The 25254-nt window shown below is 45.8% G+C and overlaps 1 protein-coding gene across 1 annotated transcript; it reads right to left on the bottom strand.

Annotated features, from left to right (window-relative positions):
• Positions 1–11349: 11349 nt before the first annotated feature.
• Positions 11350–24129, bottom strand: RS1 (retinoschisin 1). Its single transcript, XM_048287203.1, has 6 exons — positions 24038–24129; positions 16181–16206; positions 15763–15868; positions 13103–13244; positions 12768–12963; positions 11350–11637 (listed from the first exon to the last, which is right to left on the bottom strand). Exons 1-6 carry the CDS (start codon positions 24087–24089, stop codon positions 11485–11487), a joined length of 675 nt encoding a protein of 224 aa, XP_048143160.1. The 5' UTR covers positions 24090–24129; the 3' UTR covers positions 11350–11484.
• Positions 24130–25254: the final 1125 nt, after the last annotated feature.

A 25254-nucleotide genomic window follows, 5' to 3' on the forward strand; every position in this document is an offset into this window, starting at 1 on the left:
ATTAACTAATAAGATAAACACTGTATTAGAATTTAAACTACTCTTGCACTTTTTATTATATTTCAGGATGTATTTAAAGCTACAAATCTGGTATTTGGATATTGAGGGAGAAGGTTGCCAAGCAACTTGATTTCTCCTTAGGTCTTACTATCCAAATATTCCCATACCCAGTTCAGCTACCAGTCTCAGCAAAATACTAGATCTTGGGTTCCAGTCTCCTGTATAGCATAGTTAAAACTGCCTTTACCTTGGTGAATGTCAAGTGTAGCAAATACATACCCTGATTCCTCTGTTGCTACCAGTAAAGTCAATCACAGGTGAGCCAGTAGGAGTCAAAAGAGTTATGCCAGTCTAAACTTTGTGCAATAAGAGGAGAGCCAGGCCCGTAGTGTCAGAACAATACAATCTTTCCTTTTTAAACACATTAGTTCTACTCCCTCATTACTCTGCAGCATAGTTTGTGTTCTAGATGCTGTCCTCATAAGACACCTGTACTTGCAAATACACTGTCTTTTCCAAAAAGAGATTAACCTGAATGTAACTTTGATGATTTAGCCATAGATGCAGTTAACAGAAGCAGCCAGGTAGTAAAAGGTGAACTTCCTACTTGGATAACAATGCAAACTGGACATGTTGTTCAGTACCTCTTGAGTCATACCAAAGTTCTAACAACAGCAAATTCGGCACCACTACTGTAAAAATTGTTGTCAGAAAGAACAGTATAGAAGGATGTTATATCAGGTTTGTCCAGGACTAAAAATCAGTCTACTAAATTTGAAAAATTACAAAATAGGAATTCTTTCTTTGTCAATTGCCTGCAAGAAATGTGCATGTAATTTTTCTATAGATAGATATAATATATAATATCTCTCTATATATGATATATGCTGTATTGATATATCATATATATAGCATATATATAAATACAGTAGACATGAAGGGGTATTCAGTTTTTTTCTAAGTTCAGTGGGCATCCAGGAAAGACATTGTGATACTTACTTGTCATCACTGTCAGAGTTTAGCAGCTTATTTTAGCAGTCTCTGTTAGATTCATTGCTTGGTCGCAGCTACATGAGCCCTGTTAGCCCTGCTTTGAAATGGGCTGATGCCACTGAAATCCCTCACAAAAACCCTCTCTGAGAGAGAGTGGGGCTCTAAGCAGTGCAGTTTGAATGTCTCTTTTAGGGCAATGGAGCTGGTGAAGGGCCTGGAGCACAAGTCTTATGAGAGTGGCTGAGGGGGCTGGGGGTGTTTAGTCTGGGAAAAGGAGGCTCAGGAGGGACCTTGTTACTCTCTACAACCGCCTGAAAGGAGGGTGGAGCCAGGTGGGGTCAGCCTCTTCTCCCATGTCTCAGGTGAAAGGATGAGAGGAAATGACTGACTGTTGTGCCAGGAGAGGTTCAAATTAGATATTAGGGGAAAAAAGATCACTGAAAGAGTGTTCAGGCATTGGAATAAGTTGTCCAGGGACATGGTGCAGTCAACGGCTCTGGAAGTGTTCTGGATGTGGCACTTGGGGATATGGTTTAGGGGTGACAGGGGTGGTTGATGGTTGGACTGGATGATCCTAAAGGTTTCTTCCAACCTTGATGATTCTGTCATCCAGTCTCGCAGGGAATGTTCAGTCTAGACTCTTCTGTGCTTCGTGGATATGTATCCTTTTGCTTCTGCAAGATTTTTAGCTTGCTGGTAAGAGCTTCATGCTGGGGGATGATGATACTGGGCTGTATGTGGCTGTTATGATTTCTAGCAAGGAAAAATGTTTCCAAAAGGATTTTTTTTTATCAGTACCCATTAAGTTAAATCAGGGTAATCCCTGACTGTATATATAGCTGTTTAAAGTAGTTAGCAAATCTTCAAAGGTGATCCAAGGAATGTTCAAGTATTTGGTGGCCCATATTTACAGAAAGTTGTTTCTACTTCATACTGCATTTTCTTCTTGAATTCAACAAACTGTAGTAGCTTTCAGTTGAATACTAAATTGTGTTGAATGTACATAGTATTTTCTTTCTTCTGTTGGAAAGAAATTCCAGCCACTCAGCCAGCTGGTGCTGGGATGAATTGTGTATTTTTAACTTGGTCTAGCTTCCCAATATTTAGAATATTGCTAATGTAATTTTGTCAAGGCTTTCAAAGGAGTCTTATTATAGTGACTGAGATATTCTGACTTAATAAAGAGGAAGAGAATGACAGAGCAAACTATTTTGTAAGTGTGAGCTTTCCTTTTCACTGGTCTGTGAGTCTTGTACTACATGCTCTATAGATTTACATAGTATAAAGGATCCTGGTTAAACTGCATTTTATTCTTTGGCAGTCTTTTGCCTTATGGCATCACTGATGATGTGAACAAAAAATAAACTAAGTTTCAGAAATTAATTGTAGTCATTTTGCAGAACTCAAGCTGCCTAAACTTGTCTATATGTTTTTGCTATAGCTCTTGAGCTCTTTTTAACTGAAAAAAAAAAAAAGCACCTTAAGTTCGTCCTAACTGAAATTGTGTAAGTGTCTAAGCTGTCATTTTAAACTGCCATGTAAATATATTAACCTAGAACAATATCTGTTTTCAACAGACCTGGCCACAGAGAGCAGTCCCTTAGACCTATTTAATGCTTTTTGCTCCATTTATTGCAGTCCAAGCTTCGTTGCTCCTCTGAGAGGTTGCCAGGAGAGCACTGGGCAGAGTTCTTGGCAGGAAGTCAGTGATCCCAGATTTAGTCTCTTAAAACATTCCCCAAACACCACTTGTTCTTTCAGATCAATATTAAAGCAGGCTTTGAACTTCCAAGTGCGTGAGACATCCTCAGGTTGTCGTTTGGCTTGTCACCTTTCTCTCTACCACACCAACTTGTTTCTGGGACCAAGGCTGGAGTGGCTCTTCAGGAAGCAATGGCCTGTGGTAGGCTCTTCACCTTCCTTGTCATTGCAGTTAGGTCTCTTAAGAGATGAATCTTACTTGTTTAAAAAGCTACATACCAACCTTTCCTTTTTTTCTTCAAAAGCTGATGAGGTGTTAGCTGAGTAGACTCCTGGGTTCACCCAGAAAAAGCTATGTATTCTCAACAATTCTGTAGACCTCCCAATAAGAACACAGGGAACCTATGGGAATACAAATTGTGCAGCTCTGAAAGCACTGTTGTGATCTAGGTAGCTAAGGCAAAACCTAGAGGAGCTGTGCTCTAGAAGTATTGGGGGTTTTATTCATGTTTCATTTTTTTGTTGTCATTATTTGATAGTGAGACATGCTTTAAAATACTTGTGTGTAATTAATTCTGTATGTGTTGATCACTGTCAGATTAGAGCTGGGAGAATATTTGCATCCCAGTCACGCAAGGAGTATGAAAAGGATAGCCATATATAATATACTGCAAATTGTGGGGTGGCAATGAATGATTTTTTCCATTCCGGCTAGCATACATACTACATAGCTTAATGGGGTAATATCACAAACCATGCATCTAGGCTGTTTTTCATGTTAGTAGGCCCACCATTTGAAATAGGAGTGCCACAGGAGAAGGTTGGAAAGGTGATATGCCCTATGTAAGCATTTTTGAATAACCTTCAAATCAGGACACTATTTAAGAACAGGTGCCTTTCCCTACACAGCTCTTTCTTAATGGTATCATGATATTAACCATTCATTAACTGGGTTTGTAGTGAATGAGGAAAAAAAGCCATTTAACTTCTGGCCTTTTCTTAAAAGGGGGTGATTTGAGTAAACCCTTTTAATATAAGAAAGCTTGGAAGTTCTAGATGTTGGCACCTTTTTCAAATGGTCAAGCAGCAGCAGTGCATCAATTCTCAGGCTCATCAGGCAAGTGAAGTCTTGTGCTGTACTGAATGTTGTACTGAAACAAAGATTCCTCATTTTGCAATAGTGAAGCAAATTTCATTAAAATTAAGCAAAGCAGATTTTATAGATCTTTCAATTGTAAGAGAAAAGCTGTGTTAGGCCATCTGTTCTCGCAATGGAGTGTCTTAACAACTGCCACATGAGATAGCATAGGTAAATCTGATGGATTAGGTCTGAATTTTACTTGTTCTGAGTTCTGCTTGGATGCACATTTGTGACCTTGTGTGCAGCCAATTGTTTGATGCAAAAGTTGTGGTTTGACCTAGTCAGTGGAAGATGTATGAGAAGTGTGAGAGGACCGGCCCCACTATGTTTGGATGCTTTCATTCCACCAAATCAAATTGCTCCTCAGGCTCTTTTAGAACATAACAAAATATGCAGCCAGGCAAAAGTGACTCTGGAAACATGGCCCAAGAGCCTGAACATGGAATTTGTGTCTTAGCCTAAGAATGACTACACATCTCTTGTCTTCTCTGCAAGTCAATCTACCTCCTCTCTCTTGCAGAATGTAGTTGAAGTTGGATTTGTTTATTCTGAGCTTATTACTGACTCCAAATTTTGAAGAGACATCTAAAAAGATTCTTCCTCTAGGTACTGTTAGCAACCACGTAATAAAATGTTGTTGGGCCTTCATCTGAAATACTTCTGAAATCTCCAAGCCATCTGAGTTTTCCCTCTAGAATCCCAATGCCATTCTTTGCACTGCTTTGCAGTCTTCCCTTGGCCTTCCCCTTGTGGATCTCAAATATTGCAGTTGCCTTGTTCTTTGTTGTTTCTCTAGTGCAGATTTTCAGGGAGTTAGAGGCCTTATCTACTACTCCACCCTGTTTGCTGTTTTACTCAAACAGCTATCCTTAGACTTGCTCAGGATTTCCTTCATTTTAATTTTCCATTTCATCTGGGTGAGATACCTTAGCTCATTGTGCCCCCACCAAAACACGTTGCCTACCAGGCTTTTCGTTCCACCAGGTCTCTGTTTTCACAGGGCACTGTTTCTCTGGATCCGTTCTGAGAAATGTGAGGTGGCATCTTAATTGTACAGGCATAAAAATGCGTTGTGAAGTAGCTGCTGCCATAGAGCTTTCCATTAGCATAAAGATAAAGCATGTTCATAGCGCAAGGTGGAAGCCACTATTCAACTTTCCTATAGGATATGAACCTCTTGGTGTAAACTCCTGACATGTAAATCCAATGGCAGAGCTTTTAACTCTTTAGTTACAAGGCAAAACTTTAAGCATAGGGAACTGTCTCGACTTTTCTTTTTTTTCTTTTTTTTTTTTTTTTTTTTGCTAGTGCACATCTTAGACTGTACTACTGAAGGATATGACTAATTGAAAGAAGTAACTTTATATTTGGGTGATACGGAACAATAAGCTAAAATCTTCCCAGAAATTTTGTTGGAAAATCTATGCAGGCATTTTAAAATCTGGTTAATCTGATAAGGAATTCCAGGACTGCTTACGTCTCCACTGTGGAATGTTTAGTTTTAAATTTGTGTCATTTGGAAGGAAGAAGGAAAAATAAAGTTTAGGAAAGTCTTTTTTTTTTCCCACTATCTGTCAGTACAGATTAACAGACTGGGGAGGCAGCTTTCAAAACTTTTAAATTTATGGATAAGATTCCATGATGTTTTTTAACAGCTACTAGAAATCTAAAGCGCACAAACTTTTAAATCTACCATGCTTTCTGTTGTGGAAGGGATATGTTGTGGTGTTAGCCTTTTTAATCCTGGAATACAAATTGATTTTAAAATGTGTTGAATATTTAAGGATGACTTCATTCAAGTTAATAAACCATTTGTAAAGTGTTTGTATACAACCCTTTGTATCATGTCGTTGGTACACCTTACCAAATTTTTTTTTGAGCATGTATTCCATTCTTTACTTCTGTACAATTTCTATTGTTGCTGTAAATATTCTAAAAGAGAAAAAAAAAAATCCTGTGGTAACCTTAATTATAAGCATGGAAATGGTTAATTTTTACTGAGCACAATGTATTTTTGAATGGGCCTTCCAAAATATGTCTTTAATAAAAATGCAGATTTTGCACTAGAACACCGGCATTGTTCAACAGCTGATCTTATTCCTGACACGTCTCTTCCACAGCACCTCTCCATATGTTAGCTTGGCTCATATGACTGGAACAGACCAGAACCAGGACCCCTGTGCCCATTGGGTCACTGCCAGGTCCTGGCTGACTCCCCCATCTGAGAGGCCTGATGTTTCCATGGAGCAACATCTCTGAAGCACCTTGTTGCCCACCATTCCTCTAGTTTCATTGCAGGACGGATTCTTCCTTTCAGGGCAAGAATCTCTGCTGTTCTCTCTTTTGAACATTACCAACCCACCCAGCCCCTCAGCAAGGCACTACCAGATATTAAAATGCCCTGAAAGTTTCCAGCCCACGGTCTTCACTCCAGGAAAAGTGTCATGATGGCATTTCATCATTGTCACATGTAAACTCAGACACTTCTAGGCAAACGTTGAGGTGTCAGCAATAAGAGTTTTTGATGGCTTCCTCTTTAATGTATCCTGGCTATGAGTTTTTTTGTTACTGTGTGCAGCTTTAAAAACCTTTAAATATTTCCCTGCTAGTTTTTCATTCTTTGGGGTAATTGGAAACAAACTGAGGAGTAGGGACCACTTTACCTGGGCCTCTCTTCTTCCCCTCTGAGCTCCAGCAAGACTTGCTGAAAGCCAGGACTTGCAGTCTGTTATATCCTTCTGAAACAGGTGCCTGATGGGTTGTACAGCCTTGGTGAGACCAGGCTGCTGCCAGTGCCTGCACTAAGCTGTGCCCATCACCTCCCCAAGAGGGAAATTTCCAGTTTGAGCTGATGGCTTCAACTTCCACCAGGACAAGCAGTCCAGCATTTTAACAGTTCCATCCAGAAATGGGGCTGAAATGCATTTCCTTGGGGTGCCCAGTGCTATGGGGGACTTGGCTTTACTCTTAAAACCTTACTTGGCTCTTACTCTTCCAAAAAATCTTGTTGGAGTAGTGTTGGCGATTGAATCATGAACCCAGACTGGCAAGGAATCTGAATCGTTTATGCAGTGAGTTGCTTTTATACACTTTTCTAAGGCACAGTATTTCCTTATGTGGCCTGACCTATCCCATGTTGCCACATTAGCAACACATTTCCATAGGGGTCTGCCGTGTGACACCTCTTCCCCCCAGGGCCCAGTGGAGATAAGCCTCTGTGTGCTGCCATGTGCCCCTTTGTTCTGCCATGTGCCTCTGCAGGCAGGTTTTACAGCTCACAACCCAATTCTATCTTAAAATTCTCCATAGAGTAACCCCTTTTCTGTACCCCCTTCAGAGCCCCAGATATTGGAGTGGCCATCTCCTTGAAGAGGTCGAGCACTTCAGTGTGGTAGCTCCAGTGTTGTTACAGTGGGGCTTCTGTAACACGATGTATCAAACAAGGAGGCCCGTGGAAGAGAAATATATATGGACTGATTCTTGATAGATGTTTCAGACATGTTTATTTCTCCAGCCGCATGGCCGGGGCTCTGCCGAGGAACTGAGGCAAACACGGGACCCGAGGGTCCTTGCCCGCGCAGGGAACACAAAACAACCAGTGGGGAACGAGGCTGACCAGGGACAGGGAAACCCCGTGCCTCCCCTCAGGGCCCCTCTCCCAGGGCTACATGGCAGGGGGGAAGGCCCCAACACAGTGTAGTCAGTATTAGTCCCCCATGGGATGGAGGGCAGAGTGGACATTTTTCTCTGGATGGAAGAGAAGGGATAATTCCTGCATGTACCCATTAAGATAAAGGGACTATTTACTTACAAATGAAGTGGCTGATCTGGAAGCCTGAGGCAGTCTCTGATCAGATAACTTAGATTGGACAAGTTTGACTTCTCAGGACCACTGGTGCCCTCACTTCTCTCTAAGCATCCCATCCTAAAAATCCAGGTCATAAAGCTGAAGGCAGTTCTTAGTCCTACTCCCTATTTCAAACCCCTTGTGTTTTATGCAGTTACAAAGCCATACATTGGTCTCCCTATCTCTGCAGGTAAAGACCGCAGGATTGTTTAACATCTTTGTCAGCAACATGGACAGTGGCATTGGGTGCACTCTCACCAACCCCTGTTGTGCAGTCAACATGCTGGAGGGAAGGGAAGCCATCCAGAGGGACCTGGGCAGGGCTTGGGAGCTGGGCCTGTGCAAACTTCATGAAGTTCAACAAGGCCAAGTGCAAGGTCCTGCATGTGGGTCAAGAAAGTCACAAGCGAAAATACAGATTGGAGGAGGAACAGATCAAGAGCACCCCTGAGCAGAAGGACTTGGGGCTGCTGGTGAATGAAAAGTTCAGCATGAAAAAGTGCACCTGCAGCCCAGAAGGCCGATTGTATCCTGGACTGCATCAAAAGCAGTGTGGGCAGCAGGGTGAGGGAGGGGATTATCTCCCTCTGCTCTGCTCTGCTCTGCTCTGCTCTGCTCTGATGAGACTCCAGCTGGAGTGCTGTGTCCAGGTCTGGGCCTCCAACATGAGAAAGATGTGAACCTATTAGAGCAAGTCCAGAGGCAGGTCACTAAGGTGATCACAGGGCTGGCACACCTCTCCTATGAAAACAGGCTGAGAGATTTGGGCCTGGAAGAGAAGGGTCTAGTGAGACCTTATAGCACCCTCCAGTACATAAAGGGGGCTGCAATAGAGCTGGAGAGGGACTTTTCACGAGGGCATGTAGTGATAAGACAAGGGGGAATGGCTGTAAGCTAAACTAGGGCAGGTTTAGTTTAGATATTACGAAGAAACTCTTTTCTGTGAGGGTGGTAAGGCACTGGGACAGAGTGCCCAGAGAAGCTGTGGACTCCCCATCCCTAGAGGTGTTCAAGGCTATGTTGGATGGGGCTCTGAGAAACCTGGTCTAGTGGAAGATGCCCCTGCCCATGGCAGGGATATTGGAGCTAAGTGATCTTTAAGGTTCCTTCCAACCCAAACCATTCTGTGATTCTGTGATTATGAGGAAAAGCTTTTGTATTTATGTCATTATACTTTGGCTGGTGCTGTCTGACTTTATCATAATGGCTTCAGTCACACTGTTACTGCAATGTGCTGAATTTATGCAGAAGTGGAAGTCGAATGCAATTCTAAAAGCATTTTAGGACCACTTAATTAATTAAGCCTCTCAGCACTCTTCTTTTTATATAAGAGGCAGAGGTTAAGTGAATTTCCAGAGGTCAATTAGCAAGTGAGCTGCATAGCAAGGATCAGAACAGAAACTCCTGCTTTAGCAGGAACCATTTAGTTGCAAGTCAGAAGTAGGTCCCTTCCCCATGCAAGCTGGTGAGCTGCAGGCAAAGGACAGGGCAAAGCAAGAGGCAAATGAACTGTGAAATGCACTGTGTGGCAGTTAGTTCCATGTTATTTGTTGTCATACATTTCGATCTAGAAAAAGTTCTAGTGATTTCTTTGAAGGTGGGAGGCTGGAAGAGTAGCACAGGTCCTTTCTACCTAGACAGTATTTTCTTCCCCCAAGGTTTTATTATATCCTCTGTGTAGGATCGGTCATGTGCAGATACGTAATTTAGTGTGGTATCTTGGCATATAGTGGCGTGTGGTCCATCCATTCAGGCTGTTCATTAAGCCTGCCAGCTCTTCCAAATCTCACAGGAGCTTCTGGTCTTTGCCACGGGGTGCATTTCTGAAACCAGACAACTGAAAAACCCTGGACTGTGCATAGAAGCTTGTCAGAGGCCAGTCACAGACAAGGCTTTGACTAGCTACTGTCAAGCTTAACTGCTTTGGGGTGATACAAATATTCACCAGCTCGTGCCCAGTCCATCCTTCTGCCCCTCACGGCCACCCCTCCACTCCTCAGTCATGCAGCAAAACATCAGCGCCAAGGCTCCATCCCCCATTACCATCCACCAGGACATGGAGCAGAGCTGCCTGTGCTGCTTTTAGGGCAGGGAGAGCTGTGTGTTAACATGTTGGGAACTGCATCCAGGGCCTGGAAATGCTTCAGCTTTCAGTGTTGGTGTTAGCAAGATGAGCTGCAATGGCTGGTGGGGAGCCCTTGTCTCCCTATTGCTGGATGTGCAGTGCCTCCAGGGAGGCTGCTATACCACACTGGTCCCACAGCTTGGCTGCCAAGGAAGTGCCTTGAGCTCAGTGGATCTTCTCAGTAGATCTTGCCTCGACTGTTCAGCATTAAGAGAACCACACAGTGATTTCTTATTAAGAAAATATGTCCCTAGACCAATTTGTGGATAGGCAAGAATCCTATCCACAGATGAGGAGGTGGGAGGGAAGCAAGGGAGTACTGGTGTATAGCAATCATCTCAGCACATGGGAATTGGTCTTTTCTACATCTCTGTAGACTTCATATTGTTGGTTAGTGGAGCAGCTTTCAGACTTGCCAGAAGAGCTTATTTTCCTGACAGCTATTATTTGTCTCTATATACAAGAAAAAAACAAGGCAAAAACATCTGCTCTCGCAAATGAATGTGATGAATTGCACAGCCATCCAAAGGCTTTTCTCATGGTCTTGGTCACACCTCATTTGGTTTTAGTCAGATCTGAACTCCTGCCCTGCACACCAAGCATTCACCTCCCTGCCCATAGGGAGAGGACAGGAGAGGCAGACGGGCTGCCTCAGTGCCACTGTCTTCATGCCTCACCTCTCTTCCCTGAGACAGTTCAGGTTCTGATGCTGTGACTCTTTGGAGAGATGCACAGATTGTTAGAAAATAGGGAAAAGGCCTCTGGTGCCTGCCAGGTTTGTGCTACAGGTTTGTGGGAAGGCAAACCAAAGCTGGCACTCCAGAGCTCCCCAGAACCCTCCCTCATGGGAGCTGTGGGAGCTGCAGTTCCCACCTGGGCTCTGTTGGGCATTGGCTCCTGGGCCAAGGCAGGGACATGAACTTTAGTAATTGGGCCATCACCCCAGGAAGATGGGTTCATCATCCACGTGCCCCAAATTCCTTGGGTGCTAAACATCCACTGGAGATCAGGCCATGGAGATCAAACAGTTAATAAGAGTGAGTCCCTCTGTCTGTGCCCAAACATCCACAAGGAGCAAAAGTGCCCTGGGGTCCCCAAGATGTGTCAGTGCAAAAACCTAGAGGATACAGAGAGGGTTTGTCCACCTGGTGCTCAAGGCACTGATGTCTGTCCTAAAACCAGCCACAGCAGCTCAGGCCAGAGGGTTCCTGATACAAGCAGACTTGAGATAATTTGAGAGTGTGAAATTCAGATGTGCCCTTGTACTGGGGACGGGCCAGATCTGGCTCCAGCCCCATCTCAGAGCATGAAGGTGAGATGTCTGTCCTGACACACACCTGCCCACCCAAAGAGAATCCAAGCCCTGCCTTTGGACCCCATCTGCATTTATTTCAGTGTTCACAGCACATCATGGTGATCATTTCCCCAACCTAACACCCAGGGCCAGAAGCACCACATCTCATAGGATCCAAGCCATGGCCCTGAACCTTCCTCTTCCCCAGAGTGTGTCCCACAAGCCCCCATCAGCTGTATCACCAGGCGTGGTGTGAAGGAACATTTTATTCAGGACAGCCCCTCCCTTTGCAGGCTGGGCGTTTACACCGCAGGAGTGGCAGCAGAGCGAGGTAGGGCGGCTGCACCGGCGGACACCCACAGAGCCTCCCCCGGACACAGCGCTCAGCCGCACTTGCCCAGGCACTCGAGGAGCTCCATGCGGATGGCGATGCGCACGTGCCAGCCCAGCGGGATCAGGCGGATGTAGCGGGCCACGATGGGCGGCCGCAGCAGGTTCTGCACCGAGGATGAGCGGTCCGAGTTGCCATAGAAAACCTGTGAAGGGAGGGGTGGGTGGCTGGTTAGGGGGCTGGAAATTCTGTCCCACGAGTTTTAGGTGCCTGTGCAGAGCAGAGGAGGAGGAGGCTCCTTCCCCTCTACCCTCTAAACAAAATACTTTAAAAATAGCCAGATGTAGACATTTTTGTCACACTGATTCAGTTTTCTAAGTAGGTCATTTTCCCCCATCGTTCCTGAACTTTTTATGGTTAGGCCAGAAAATCTTACCCCATTCTCCTCCCATTCTCTCACCTTCACCTTCCTGTAGCAAGGCACTGCTTGTTTGGAGTGAGCGTGGCTGACTTTGGCTCTTTGAAGTTCATGAGCCAGGCTCCTACACATGCCAATATAGATAAAAAAAATGTATTTGAGGGCCCTTTCCTCATTCCTTGGCCTGGATGTCACATCTGCTGCCATGACCTGTTTTCTTGGTAAAGTTCAGCATCTCCCTAGGGCTGCAGGAACTTCAGCAAAGCCAGCAGAACCTCCCATGCTAGGACAGTGCCATCCCCACAGATCAGCACTGAAGACACCTGGGAGGCAGCAGCTGTGGCATCCCCAAGCCCAGCTGGGCTGCACAGGGATCACAGGCACCTCTAAGATCTCCCCAATGCAATTTTTTGCTTCAAATCAACCAGTAAGAAGTGCAGCGTGACAATGGTTTGGTGGGTTGTGACTTAACTAGTTGCAGATTTTGTCTGAGGGGTCTTTCTGCACCAGGATCATGCACTATCCCTGGACACAGCAATAAAAAGAATCCCCAGGCAGTGCCCAAGCAGGAATGGGGCTGTGTGGCCACAGCTGAGAAAGGGGTTTTATCATGGAGGTAATGCCTCCTCTGCAATGCCAGCTAATGCCTCTGAGCTTAATCTGGACTTCAGTATGATAATTAGAAAACACAAATAATGCATTTTGTCCTTCTGCGCTGGTCAGCATGACACTCACTCTCACAGGGGGAATGGCCCCTCTCTGCGCTGCTCCCTGACGCAGGGTGAGCACTGAGACCCATCCACCCTGCTGCTCCCGCAGGATCTCCCTTTTGGGGCACCTCCCACAGAGACCTGGTGTGTTCATGTCACCAAACACGTCACCCCTCCACCAGTGGCCAAAGAGCAAAGTCCACTGACCCGGTTGTTCCCAGTCTGGTCCTTGTAGTACACCCAGTTGAGGTTTTCATCGGTGCGGTACTGTATGCTGTACTTGGTCATCCACTCGTCGGCGTCACAGCGACCTTGCGTGAGGATCCCCGAAATCACCTTCACCTCCTTCAGGTCGACCTGCAGCCACTGTGCATTGTCCTGGTACTTGGAGAGCCACGCACACCTGGGGGGACACCACCAGCCCCGCTCTGTCCTGAACAGTGCCCTCCCGGGCAGACCCTCCTGCCCCCATACTGCCAGGTTTCCCCAGTCCCCACACCCACAGCCCGTGAGGCCCCTCAGGGAGGCACTTTTGAACTCACCCAAAGCCTTGGCCGTTGAGGCGGGCCTTGTTGGCTGTCCAGGAGGAGTACCAGCCCGTGTACTGCTCAGGGTTGGAGCAGCTGATCTGGTCGGGGGTGACGGCACCAGACTCAAAGCCCAGGGGCTTATGGTAGGGACACTCTGCAGAACAAGGGAAAAAACACCTTAAGGGACAGAAATGGCTCTGTTTCCTGGGTGTGTTTGCACACGTTGTCAACTCTTCCTGGGGTTTCATTGCTCTCTCTTCTCCCTGATTAGGATGCTGGGAATGCTCTTATCCCAGACCACAACCTGCCCTGGGGCCACAGGGTCTTCATTTCTAACCTTCACTCGTGTTAATTTCTAACTCTTCTTTCTCTCTCAAACTTACTAGACTTGTTCTGCCTGCAACATTTTGGGGGAAAGGCTTTATTCAGATGTTGCAGTCTGAATCTCCTTCTTGTAAGCATGTGGAAGAAGAGCCTGACTGGATGCATCAACCTGGATCCAGCCTCCAGGCTGTCAGCTTTTGCCTGGTCCTTGAGTAATGCTGGGCACTTCTTTGCTCGCAGAGCTTTACCTCCTTCTGTTCCTCCAATCACTGTCTTGACTTATGGCTCTACTTGCATGGCAGAATTGCTGAGCCAGCTCTGGTCATCTCTCCACAAGCACCCTCAGATCTGCATTTTCTGCTATGGGGACCTTCTTTGTGTCTGGAGGTGGCCTTGCCTTGTGGAAAACTCGCAGGTGCCAGTGAGGTGTAATGTTCAGCCCTGCTGAGGGCTCAGGGATTTCCATCTCAGTTTTTGACTGCAGATCTTCAGGGTAACAATCCTGCCCCCACAGCTGTCTTCTGCAATAGCGAGAAATTCAACACGACTACCACTGGCTGCAAAACTACTGGAGAAAGAAATATTCATTCATCATTAAAACTTTCTGTGGTGGGTCACCGCACAGTGCTCTGGAAGGCAAGACTTTAGTGATGCTGAGCACCTGCATGCTACCTGGACCTAGTTGCAGGGGTTTTTGTTACAATCTTTTTTTATGTGATCAGGTTATAATTGTGTATCAAGATATACAGAAAGAAGGCACTCACAAGTGTCACATGGGGATTGCCTAGGCAAACATCTGTATCATGGGCAGCTTTCTGATTTTGCAGCCTGTGGAGCCTCTGCAGTCTCCAGTTTAGCATAGTCTGTTTCATGGGTCTCAGCAATAAAGGAGCAAGCAAAGTTCTGCGCAGCTTCACTTGTGGATAAGAGGTTTCCTTGCCTTAGCCATGCCTGAACAACCACCATGGTGCTCTGTGTTAAAAACAATCAACATATGGGGAGCATCAGTGGGTGCCCAGAACCTGGCATGACTGTGGCCTCCCCAGTGCAACTCCCCGGCACTGCAGCCATGTGGTCAATGTCTCATTAGCAAGCTCTACTAGGTCAATATTGCATGCATCAATATCTCATTAACATATCTTGCTCAGTTGGAACCTCATTAACATGTTTTTCCCCATGAAAACATATAGCCACTGTCCTGCCTTCCTCCAGGCATGGAAACATCATGCTTTCCCACCACATTAAAAGCCTTGCTCTCCTTGTGCAAGAGGGTACCCCGTGTGTTTACTAGTTGTCAGGCTTATCTCAAACACCACCCAGCTTTACTTTTAGCAACACTAATCTGCAGACCACACAACGGTAATGCAATTAGCAGGTCACCTTCTGGTGAGTCTGTTTGTGCCATGCATAGGGACCTGCCAAAACAGATGCCTGGTGCCTGCCCAGCTAAAGCAGCTGAGCCATTTAACACTGTTACTGCCAAGCCAGAGAAAAGTCATTCAGTGTTTGCGAGGCTGGCTGCTCCCCTTGGCCATGCTAGAGGCAGCTCTGCATGGCTGCTCTGCAAACTGTCCCCGGGTAGCAGGGAATGCCAGGCCACACCACACTGGCTGGGCTGGGCTGGGCAAGGGGAGTGCAAAGCCCCTGTCTGGGGACAGGGACAGCTGGGAGTTACAGTGGAAACGTTCCTCATTCAGGAGAACAAGGAAAATGCCTTCATTACTCAGCTACATAATGCTAATGTGAGAGACACCCCCTCACGCCTGGCCTGGCCAGGATATCCAGCATGACTCCTCGTCCACATGTCCCTTGGCTATGGACAGATCAACCAAACCTACCTCCTTCCCTTCCCTTCCCTTCCCTTCCCTTCCCTTCCCTTCCCTTCCCTTCCCTTCCCTTCCCTTCCCTTCCCTTCCCTTCCCTTCCAAAAATATGCTGCAAAGAGGGAATAAACTGTTTTTCTTGATCCCTGCAGAGTCTAGGAGATGTCACAGGCTAAACTGCAGCAAGGGAGGATGAGCCTAGGTGGTACAAAAGGTTTCCTACAGCAAATCCTACACATGGCAGTAGCTGCCCCAGGCAGTTTCTGGAAGCACCAGCACCGAGATCTCCAGGGAGAGAAAGGCAAATGTCCACTGTTACTGGCCAGCAAGGACCACCCTGGGTGACCTCCCTAAGTCCAGGCATGGGGGCTGCCTCTGCCTGATGGCGCAGGGTCATCCCCTCACCTCACAGTGGTTCAGCTCCACCAGCCCGGATTTGGAACGTGCCAGCTCTGCCAAGCCGGGTGCAGAGGGAAAGCTGCTGAAGGGCACCAGACAAACACGGCTAAAGGCTCCCTCCGTTACCTGGCATGCACTCCAAGCCGTTAGACCCGCTGGACCACACCGAGTTAGGGCCTCCTTGGCAATCGCATTTGCAAGCCTTGCTGTGCCACAGCTCCAGTCTCTCATCCTAAAGGAAAGGTAAAAAATGAGTAATAAATCAATGTAGTCATCAAGAGTAGTGTCACGAGGCCAAATGTGAATTCTGAACCTTAGACAAATGCTTGTGCCTGTCTGGACTGCTGCACCTTGTCTGAGACCCTTTCCTGTTGCCAGCTCAGCAGGAAGCACAGAATGACCTGGATCCCTTGGATTCAGAGGTCAGAGCATGTGCCTGAGCTTGAAGGCCCAGGTGCCATCCTTCCCACCCCAAGGCACCAGGGCTGGGCAGTGTCAGACCCCCAGCATTTACCTGGCAGCCAAACTATCCAGAGAGACTTACCTCTCCTGGGGAAAGGGCCATCACAACTGGGCAGTGAGCATGGAGGGAAGAAGAGAGAGGGAGAGAAAGATCAGAAACAAAGATGCTGTAAGCAAACATCAGGAAATACAATCAACTTTTACTCCTGAGGTAGGGACAAATAAATAGCAGAAGGACTGATGAATCTACCATATTTCCCCAAGCTGATTGCCAGGAGAAGGCAAGAGAACATGGGCAGGAGCAGGGGACTGCATGTGCCCATGTTTGTGCTACTCCTCCACTGGGTTTTCCTTCAGATGCTTGTGGCATCTCCTCTTCCCAATCAGATACACCTGAATCACCCTGAGGAGAAACACATGTTGGACCTCTCAGTCTCTGCTTTACAGCTAATTTTGCCCATATCGATTTTTTTCTGTCTTTCTGCTCCACAGTCTCCGTGTCACATTTTCCCCTTAAAATCTGTAAGCTGATGAACTTCAAGGGTGAAATCCTAGCCTGCCACAGCAGATTGCAAGTGTCTTTGGAGGAGACAGGACACCTCACAAGGTGCTGGGCCTGAGATCACTCCCTCTGGATGTGAGGGAGAAAAAAAGAAGTGTAAATAGGTCTTCCTAATCTATCTCACAGAAAAGACTCCTTTTTTTCCTTTCTTAGGGAAAGCTAGTCATTGTGGCTATGGAGGAATAGACGCTATTTTTGCAACATCTGACCTGTTTTATCTCCTGCCTGCAATGGCTTTTTTATGAGCACTTTCCTTACTGAAAAGGCTCTTCTGGCTTCACAGTGAGGTCCAAAGCAGAGTATGTAAATAGCTTTTAGACTGGGAGAATATTTCCCAAACAGCTAGGAAAATAAATATTTAAAAAAGTAATACCATGACTGCTGCTAACTCATCAAAACAAGTCAAATGTCAGACATCAGGTTTTCAAAGCCTGTAGGGCCAGAGGTTTTGTGAATATGAAAAGAGGATTTTTTCACCAATAAATTAGACTCTGAATTATTCACTGAAATCTAGTTATGATTTATTCATTCATACACTGTCACTTTGCTGAGCATAGGAAGCTACATCTAATGCTGGGAATTTACATCTCACATTTCTATAGCAAGTTTCATCTCAAAAGACTCACAAACACAGAGCAATTATAATCAGCTGAAATATAAACTATATACAAAGTTTATTACTGAAATGCAACTGCTCCTTGGTTGTGACAATGAGTCTAAATGTATCAAGAGTCTAAAAGAAAGGCCCCCAAAAACAAAATGATAAAGAAATTTTTAAAAATTCCTTTCTCTAACACAGGGATGGTCTCCTGTGCTTCAGAATCCCAGAGCAGCATTTCTGCCATCAGGAACTTACCACATTAACCCAAGGCATTGGCCCTGGAAGAAGAAGTAAACGTCAGTCTACAATAAAAAGATGTGGCTTCTAGTCATGCCCAAGAGGGAAGCAGGGGGCACCCAGAGCCCAATATGTTCAGGAGGAAAACATGCTTGCACATCTCCAGACATCTTGGAAAGCATAGTCTGGGGATCCCACACAACACTGCACTACACCTTTCCCAGCACAAATGTTACCAAGCCAAGCCCTGGGACTCCATTGTGCAATGAGAAAATCAAGGTAGAGGGGCAAACCCAAGGACACCCCTGTGCTGTGCCACATGGGGCAAAGAGGTTTGACTTAAATGAGTGTGAAAGTGGTTTAAGTTAATGCTGGCTGTCAATACAATAGAAATCAGGATTTTATCACTTAAGAAAACTGTGCCAATAAAAGCATTGCAGTGCCTGCCTCTCCTGCCTGCCCTGTTCTCTGTTTGATGCCAGTGCTGGAGGGGCATTGGCACCTGGGGCATGAGATCCAGGCTGGCAGGTGTCTCTCCTGCCCCTCTGGCCCATAGAGCAGTGTCCTTTCCCAGCAGGACAGGTGCCCTGCTCCAGGAGCACCCGCTGCAAGGGCTTCCTTACCCTGACATCTGGGATCCCAGCTCCCCAGCCAGCACAGCCTGCTGTGTTCCCATTGCCCAGCAATCCCTGGCTCACGGGGCTGCAGGCTCGGCTCCTTCCATCTGTTTAACCACTTTATTTTCATCTTTAGGAGACTGATTTTGTGGAGAAAAGTTTTTTGTGTTGTTTTGGGTTTTTCTTTTGGTGGTATAATACACTTTGGCCTGGAACAGGGGCTGGAAAAGGCCACTATGATCATCAAGTCCAGCCATTAACCTGAAGAAGTTAAGTAAGTAGTGTGGTGAGGCCTATTCTTGACCACTGCATGCCTGGGGTGAGGAAAGGGGATGTGAGTTACCAGGATGATATAGAGTATTGCTCTGTGGCCATGCTGAGCCCTTCAGTAGGCCACCCCTTTGAGAGCCAAGATCAAAATTTAATATGCCATTGACACATGCAGCTGGAAACTCAACAGCTGTGAGTGAAACAACAGGAAAAAATGAACAGATTTCAGGTGGGTGGATGTGTGGTAGCACCCATTCAACCACCAGGAATAAATCGACCTCCCCAGGTCACCCAGCGTTGCGTGGGTCGCTGCACTCAGCCAGTGGTGCCTGCTCCTGAGCTATGAGAGTGGCTTCAAGGGCTTTTAGCCTCATCTGCCAGGGGACACAACTGCAAATTAAGCAAGGGAGGGAATTTCAAGCACAAAAGCCCTTTTGTCAATGCAATGTTTCATTGGGTCAGCCCCACAACACACAGTGGTGCAAAGGCAGCGCCAGGGCACAGGTGCTGGCATGCTGCCCCTCTGGCTGTCCCAGCTGGGCTGGGCACCTGCACCCCTCACAGCATAACTTGCTGATTAAAACACCTCAAACAGGAGCTCAGCTTCACCTTTTTCAGCTCGGACAGGTGAACTGCTAAGGGCTCACTCCCGCAGGGGGCTCAGCCATCCAACCATGGCACAGGGGAGCAGCAGGCTTGGCTTGGGGTAAGCACAGCAGTGGATGGTCAAATGCCCTGCCTGGGCAGTGCAGCCTGATAACCCCTGGCCTTGTGAGAGGAAAGCAACAAAAGATGCCCTTGCCTGCAGTTGGCCACAAAACATAGTAATTGATATATTGGTGTGTTTACAGCTGTAGGCCCTGTCCTACAAAGGAAATGAAGAGGAAAGCTGGCTGCCAATAGTCCAAAAATGTGATGGGCAGCATGCTTTTATAGCGAGCATGTTTGCCTTCAAGGAAGGTTACAAAGATAATTGGTAATTGTAGGTCAGACAGAACGAATTGCTGCAATTCAAGGGAGAGTCGTAAGTCCTGCACGGCCGCCAGGGGCTGTTGTTTTAAAAGCACAGGACTGAAAAAAAACCCAAAACACTAAAAAGGAAAGAGCTCTATTTACAGCCCCCCAGGACATTTGACAAACCATCAGTTCAGTGAAATAAATTATTATCTGTGTTTGTGGGAGGCAGGGTAATAAGGCATACGCCTTTCCTGTCCCTTCATCCCACCCTGCAGTGTGCTGTGTCCAGAGCACTGCCATGCACAAATGCTATCCCATAGCGCAGGACTTAGGAACCAGGGCTTGGGACAAGATCCAGGGGATGATTTTGTGCCAGGGAACCTGTCCTGGTGAGGCTGGGCTGGAGCCCAGGTCCTGGGATGTCTCCACTTGGCACCTCCTGCTGAGCAGGATGGAGGGGAGCGGTACACCAGGAACTGGTCCACGTTTGGGGCAGAAAGAAAAGAGCTGGCAGAGGTAGCCCTGGAGTGCCAAGGTGAGGTGGAAGTTGGATAAAGCAGCAGCCACAGCTTAGGGCTACTTGGGAAAAGGGGCGATCAATAGCAAGAAAACTTACTGCTGGCATTTTAATGACAGGAACAGGTAATTGTGTGTCTCAGAAAAATTGTAATCATTAGGAATGTGATTAAACAAGAGAAAGAATGGAGGAAGATAAGTGTGGGCAGAAGTAACACTGCCAAAGGCTGAGCACATTTCAATACAGTAACTCTGAGAAATCATATTCACTATCCTGACCATAAAGTTACAGCAGCAAGTCATCTTTTAGTGTAGGAATTAATGACAGATATACAAGCATGAGAAAGCACATTATAAATATGAAAAGAGAGTAATAAAATAGAACACAGAATAAATGTCAGTCACTCGATTTGCTGGAATAAGTTCACATAAACCTGATCATTGCAGGAAAAGTATGGGGAAATTTCTGATGACTTTATTATATAGATGTTCTAGAAGCTTCAGCTGGAAAATAGTTAACTTTTTCTCTCATCTCTGTAAGCAACATCTCAGTTTAACAGCACTCAGACAGGTAAAATTATTTTCTCTCCTCCCAGTGGAGAGCAATCCCCCCATGATGCAGCCGTGCTTTCTGGGCACAATGACTCCTTTTGCATAGATAGGCACCTGCTTCCCTTCAGCACCTGAGGGTTATGGGGTAGCGGAAAGGAAAACAGCTTGAACCCCAGGAAAATAAGACTGGAGCCCCAGAAAAGCTCCAGAAAGTCACAAAAATGAAAGGCATGGCTGGAATGAGTGGCAGTGGTTTTATCATGCTTTCTGAAAGGCCCTCTTTAACCTGAGCACCACATTAGACAGCAGAGTTAGGCAGCAGAGTTAGGTAACAGCCTGTACGCAATACAGAGGGTTGAGACACTGAAAAAAGCATTGCAGCGCCTCTGTGCCCATTGGGTGCTAGTTTGTGTCTTGCTATATTATTAACTGAGGCTATTTTTACATCCCAGCCCTGAAAATCGTGCCAGGCGAGTGAGGTGACTCACATCAGGTGGCACCAGCCTCCGTAAGAAGGTGCATTTCGGGAAGCTGCCACATTCGTGGCGTTCTCCCCATCTCTCCCTGCCCCTGTGCCAGAGGCAATGGCCCCTGGGGCCCCTGCTGCAGCTGTGGCCAGTCCCCAGGTACCCTTGGCAAGCATAGCTCCCCTGCCCACACACTTCGTGATTGCTTTTGTTGATTTTCCCCCGGGGCTTTTTCCATGGCCACACTAGGCAGGCTCCATGGAACCGTGTGTTGTGCAAGCAGTGCTTTTATCTCTAAAAAGCGTGGGCTTTAAATGGTCCTTGGGAGCTGTGCCGGCAGGCAGGGACCCCCAGGACACGTGCAGATCTGTGTCCACCCAAAGACATCGGAAGCCAGGCTGGCCTGGTGAAAGCAGGGTGCCCATCCAGGGACTCCAACACCTAAAGCTGGGCCAAAAGCTCAGCCCGCATCTCCTGTAGATGATACTGTGGCCCCAGCAGCACACCAACACCCCGGCACACACCAGCCTGCGAGCACTGATCTCTGCTAATCACCGGCAGGCTCGGTCAGAGCCAGAAACTGAGGGCAAGAGAACCAGCACCAGCATCAGCTTGCACAGGGGAGGTCTCATACTTTGTCTTAACCTTCTGTCTCAAGCTTTAAATCAGCTGTTCTTTTCCTCCTTCGTTTTATGGGGAATTTTCACAGTTGTATTATTTTAATTTCCATTTAATTTTCCTTATTTGAATGATTTTCATTAGGTTTTGATTTTCATTCGTTTGTATTGTGGTTCATTTAATATTTACTGGTATTTATTTGAAGGCAATAAAAACACATTTAAGTAATCACAATTGCACCTATTTAATTCATATTAATTTCTCTTTTTCCATAATGTTTCCACTATTTTTTTTACGTTGTGACAATATTTGAAAAAAGCTTAAATAATTTGGAAAAAAAAAATCAACCTTTTCCCCTTTTTTCCTTAAGAGATATATAATTAATTATCTTTTTTCCCCAAGTGTTCCTTAGAAAACTTTCAGCATTTTCTGATCTTATTGACGTTTGTTCCTTCTTGCTTGGAACTATGCAGAACATTGCCTGCATAGTAATTTCATTAGATGCATTGATTATACTAAAGGGCAGCACTACTAAAGATACTATTTACTGTGATCCAAAGGCATGTTTGAGCCTTGAATTTTTTTTTTTTTTTTTTTTTTGGGGGGGGGGGGGGGGGTGGGTCTTGTTGTTTGTTTTTTCAAAGCTACAAAAACAGAGGTGAAAAAAGAGAAATCCCGTCTCCCGAACGGCTGAGATGCGCTTGTTCCTCGAGGTGCAGCAGCGAGCACGGGCGGAGTCTGGCGGTGCGGGCGCGTCACTTTCAGCGCGCTAAAAGCGCGTTCGTGTCAGCCCGGGGCTCGGGGCGCTCCCCCTCGCCATATGGAGGGGCCCCGCAGCTGCTGCGCTCTCGTCGCAGGAGCCTTCCTGCTGCACCATATGCTGCTGCTGCTGCTCTGGTGTGCCCCCAGCAAACACAAGCCCAGCCAAGGCGCGGGGGCTGCGGGTGCTCCTCTAAGCCACTTGCTCTGCCAGGGAAAATAAGCTAAGCGGCTTATCCTGGCATCAGTGCACGTAGCTCCGAGTGCTGACCTAGCGGCACCTTCGTGCTGGGAGAGGCAGGAGTGTGAGGGGCACCTGGGCTGCTCTCGTTTTATCCGCAGGAGGACACCACGAAGCAGAAAAAACGAGTAAATTAAGAAATACAATAAATTAAGAAAATAAATTAAATACCAAAGGAGTGATGCCTGGAAAGTGATCTTGCAACTTATTTTTCACTGCAGGCTCTCCAAAAATATTCTGATGTGTGGGTGTCTATTAAAAGCAAGCTGTGTCTGGGATTCAGAGCAAGGTACATGAACTTATTCCAAGGACTAATTGCAGTTATGCCACCCATAGGGGAAAAAATGCTGGAGCCTGTATAAAAACGCTCTTCCTAGAAGCTCAGGCACCAGTAATCTTCACAAGTGAAACAAAGGAGAGTGAAGAGATAAGGTACAAGGAGAGTGTACAAATATTTGCTGGGAGATGAACAGAAAGACCTATTAATTAGACAGAGCTGTGTACAGCCAAACATAACAAGATGAAATGAAGGCATGGCTAGTGGAGGAGCACTTATGTTACTATCATGAAGTTTGATAGAGCAAAATATTCAATGGAAACAGACAAAGATAGAAAAAACCAGACATACCAAAACACTCGGAATTCAACACCCACAGGAGACAAGTTGGACTGTCTGATTAATCTGTTCTTCACCCTGACAGATCATACTTGATTCACACATTCATGTCGGTAGACACTGCCCAGCATTTACCAAGAGCAACCCGCAGCCTGATTTAAGAAGAAAGCAGCTTTGCCATTGGCTTCGATGAAGCCAGAAATTTAAATATGAACCAGGAAATTATCTCCTTGTTCTCCACAGCTGGGTGAATTAAAATGGAAGGAGATTGTGACCCTAAATTTTCTGGCTCCTTCTAGCTCCCACTTACCTACTTTTGTTGCTACTTTTCTGAAAAATGAGTATGAGAAAGCCTCAAAACTGATGAATACCTTCCCCATTTTCTAGACTTAAGAATTGCTTTTTTGTTCTAAAAGTGTCTTTGGAAGCCTTTCCCGGGCCAAAATACCTGGAAAGGCCTTAAGAAAAAAGGCAGTCTTCATCAGCAATGTCTGCTGCTAGAGAAAATCATCAGTTTTTGATTAATCAAGAGTTTTGATTAATGAAGGGCCAGTCTTTCATGTTATACTGTACCTCATTTTTCAAATCAGCATTATTATTTACACACTGGCTCAGCTGCACTACAATTTTCTTTGCAAATTCATATTTTGACAAATTATATGGCAATTTTTTTACACTGCAATTATTTTTTTGAAACAGAGTTTTACTACTGAATATTCATAGATCTGTAAGAATGCTGCTCACTCATGTGCATAAATTACACATCTCCTCCACATTTTGCCTTTCCCTGAATTATTATGTTTCCATGAGAATGTAGAGAAGAGCTTGCTCTGTACCCCACAGCCCCTGGCAGAAGAAAGAGTGGCTGAAACAGGAAACACAAAGAGGGATATCTGAAATCGCCTCTCAGGAGGCAAAGTGCATACCTTTGTACCAGAAAAGAAGAGACAGCAGGACGCTTCCCATCTTGAACTGCATCTTTTCCTTCCTCTGTTGTGAATAGCTCCTTAGTGTAATGCTTGGCTTGATGGGAAGGCATGAGATTAACTTAAGCATTGCCTAAGCACCTTACTCTCCTCTGTTCTCATGATTTTATCAAGCACCATCAAGCCAACCACACAATTGTTGCTGTCAAACTCCATCCTAGAGGATGTGCCATCTGTAACAGTTTTTAAAGGCAACATGTACTGAGGTACTGACACTGAGTGTGAATCTGACTGTATTTGCAGACATATGTCCAAATAAACCAGGACATACCTACATACAAACCACATACACACCCTACAGAAATGCAGATGCCTAATGCTTATAAAAGATGGGTAGTATATATTGTCTATTGTATATAGCATGTGTTCATTATCTTCCATCCCAATTATTTACCTCTACACTATCCATGCCTTTCCTAACAATAGCTGTGTGTAGAAATCTGTCCTGGCCTTACTGCTCTTCCAGTCACCTAATTGCACAGGGCTGAAAACTGCAATTAGTAGATCAAACAAAAATAGTGTTTCTCAGTTGTTTACTTGCTAGGCTGCAAAAATCTCAAACCAAAAATGCAAACCTCTCTTTGCTAACAATTTTACCTAGAGTATCCTCTCAACCAGCCTACATCAAAGATTTGATTTTGGAATGACTGATTCAAGATAAAAAGAGACTGCTAGTGATTCCAGTGGATCTTGCACCTGTTCCTCCAATCTCTGTTGATTATTTGCAATTAGCAATGAATTTTTAATGGACATTTTTGAAAGCAATTGCTTCAGAAGCAGCTTGCTTCGTTTCAAGAGATCTCAGATTATATGCACTGGGAATAGATTAAAGCACTGCTTAGATCACTAGCTGCTGTTGAGCTAAGATAGTTGTGCCTCTACTCTTCTGGTCTATATTCATTCAAAAATGCTGTGCAAACAAGGATGCTAGCTTTTCAAAAACAGTCCCCTGGGCAGCATTCATCTCGCTGTAGGATACCCACAAATTTGGAATGCCCTGTAAATGTGTTGCCAGGTACAGCATCTCACCGCAGTCGCACCTCCAGCATCAACACATGCCAGACTCACCAGGGTACATGACATGGATGGGAGGAGTCTCCCACCAAGGGGGCTCACTGCTTTGCTCAGCCTCAAGGTGTTAAACCTCCTCAATCCAA

The sequence above is a fragment of the Corvus hawaiiensis genome, chromosome 2, assembly GCF_020740725.1.
Source record: "Corvus hawaiiensis isolate bCorHaw1 chromosome 2, bCorHaw1.pri.cur, whole genome shotgun sequence".
NCBI lineage: Eukaryota > Metazoa > Chordata > Aves > Passeriformes > Corvidae > Corvus > Corvus hawaiiensis.

Bases quoted from the DNA above. Each gene is read 5' to 3' on its own strand.
- RS1 (XM_048287203.1), bottom strand. From the start codon at position 24,089: ATGCAGTTCAAGATGGGAAGCGTCCTGCTGTCTCTTCTTTTCTGGTAC. The intron at 12,964-13,102 runs GTGAGTTCAAAA...GTGTCCCCCCAG, and splicing joins CTCAACGGCCAAGGCTTTGG to GTGTGCGTGGCTCTCCAAGT. The intron at 11,638-12,767 runs GTCAGTGGACTT...CTCCCTTCACAG, and splicing joins ACCAGACTGGGAACAACCGG to GTTTTCTATGGCAACTCGGA.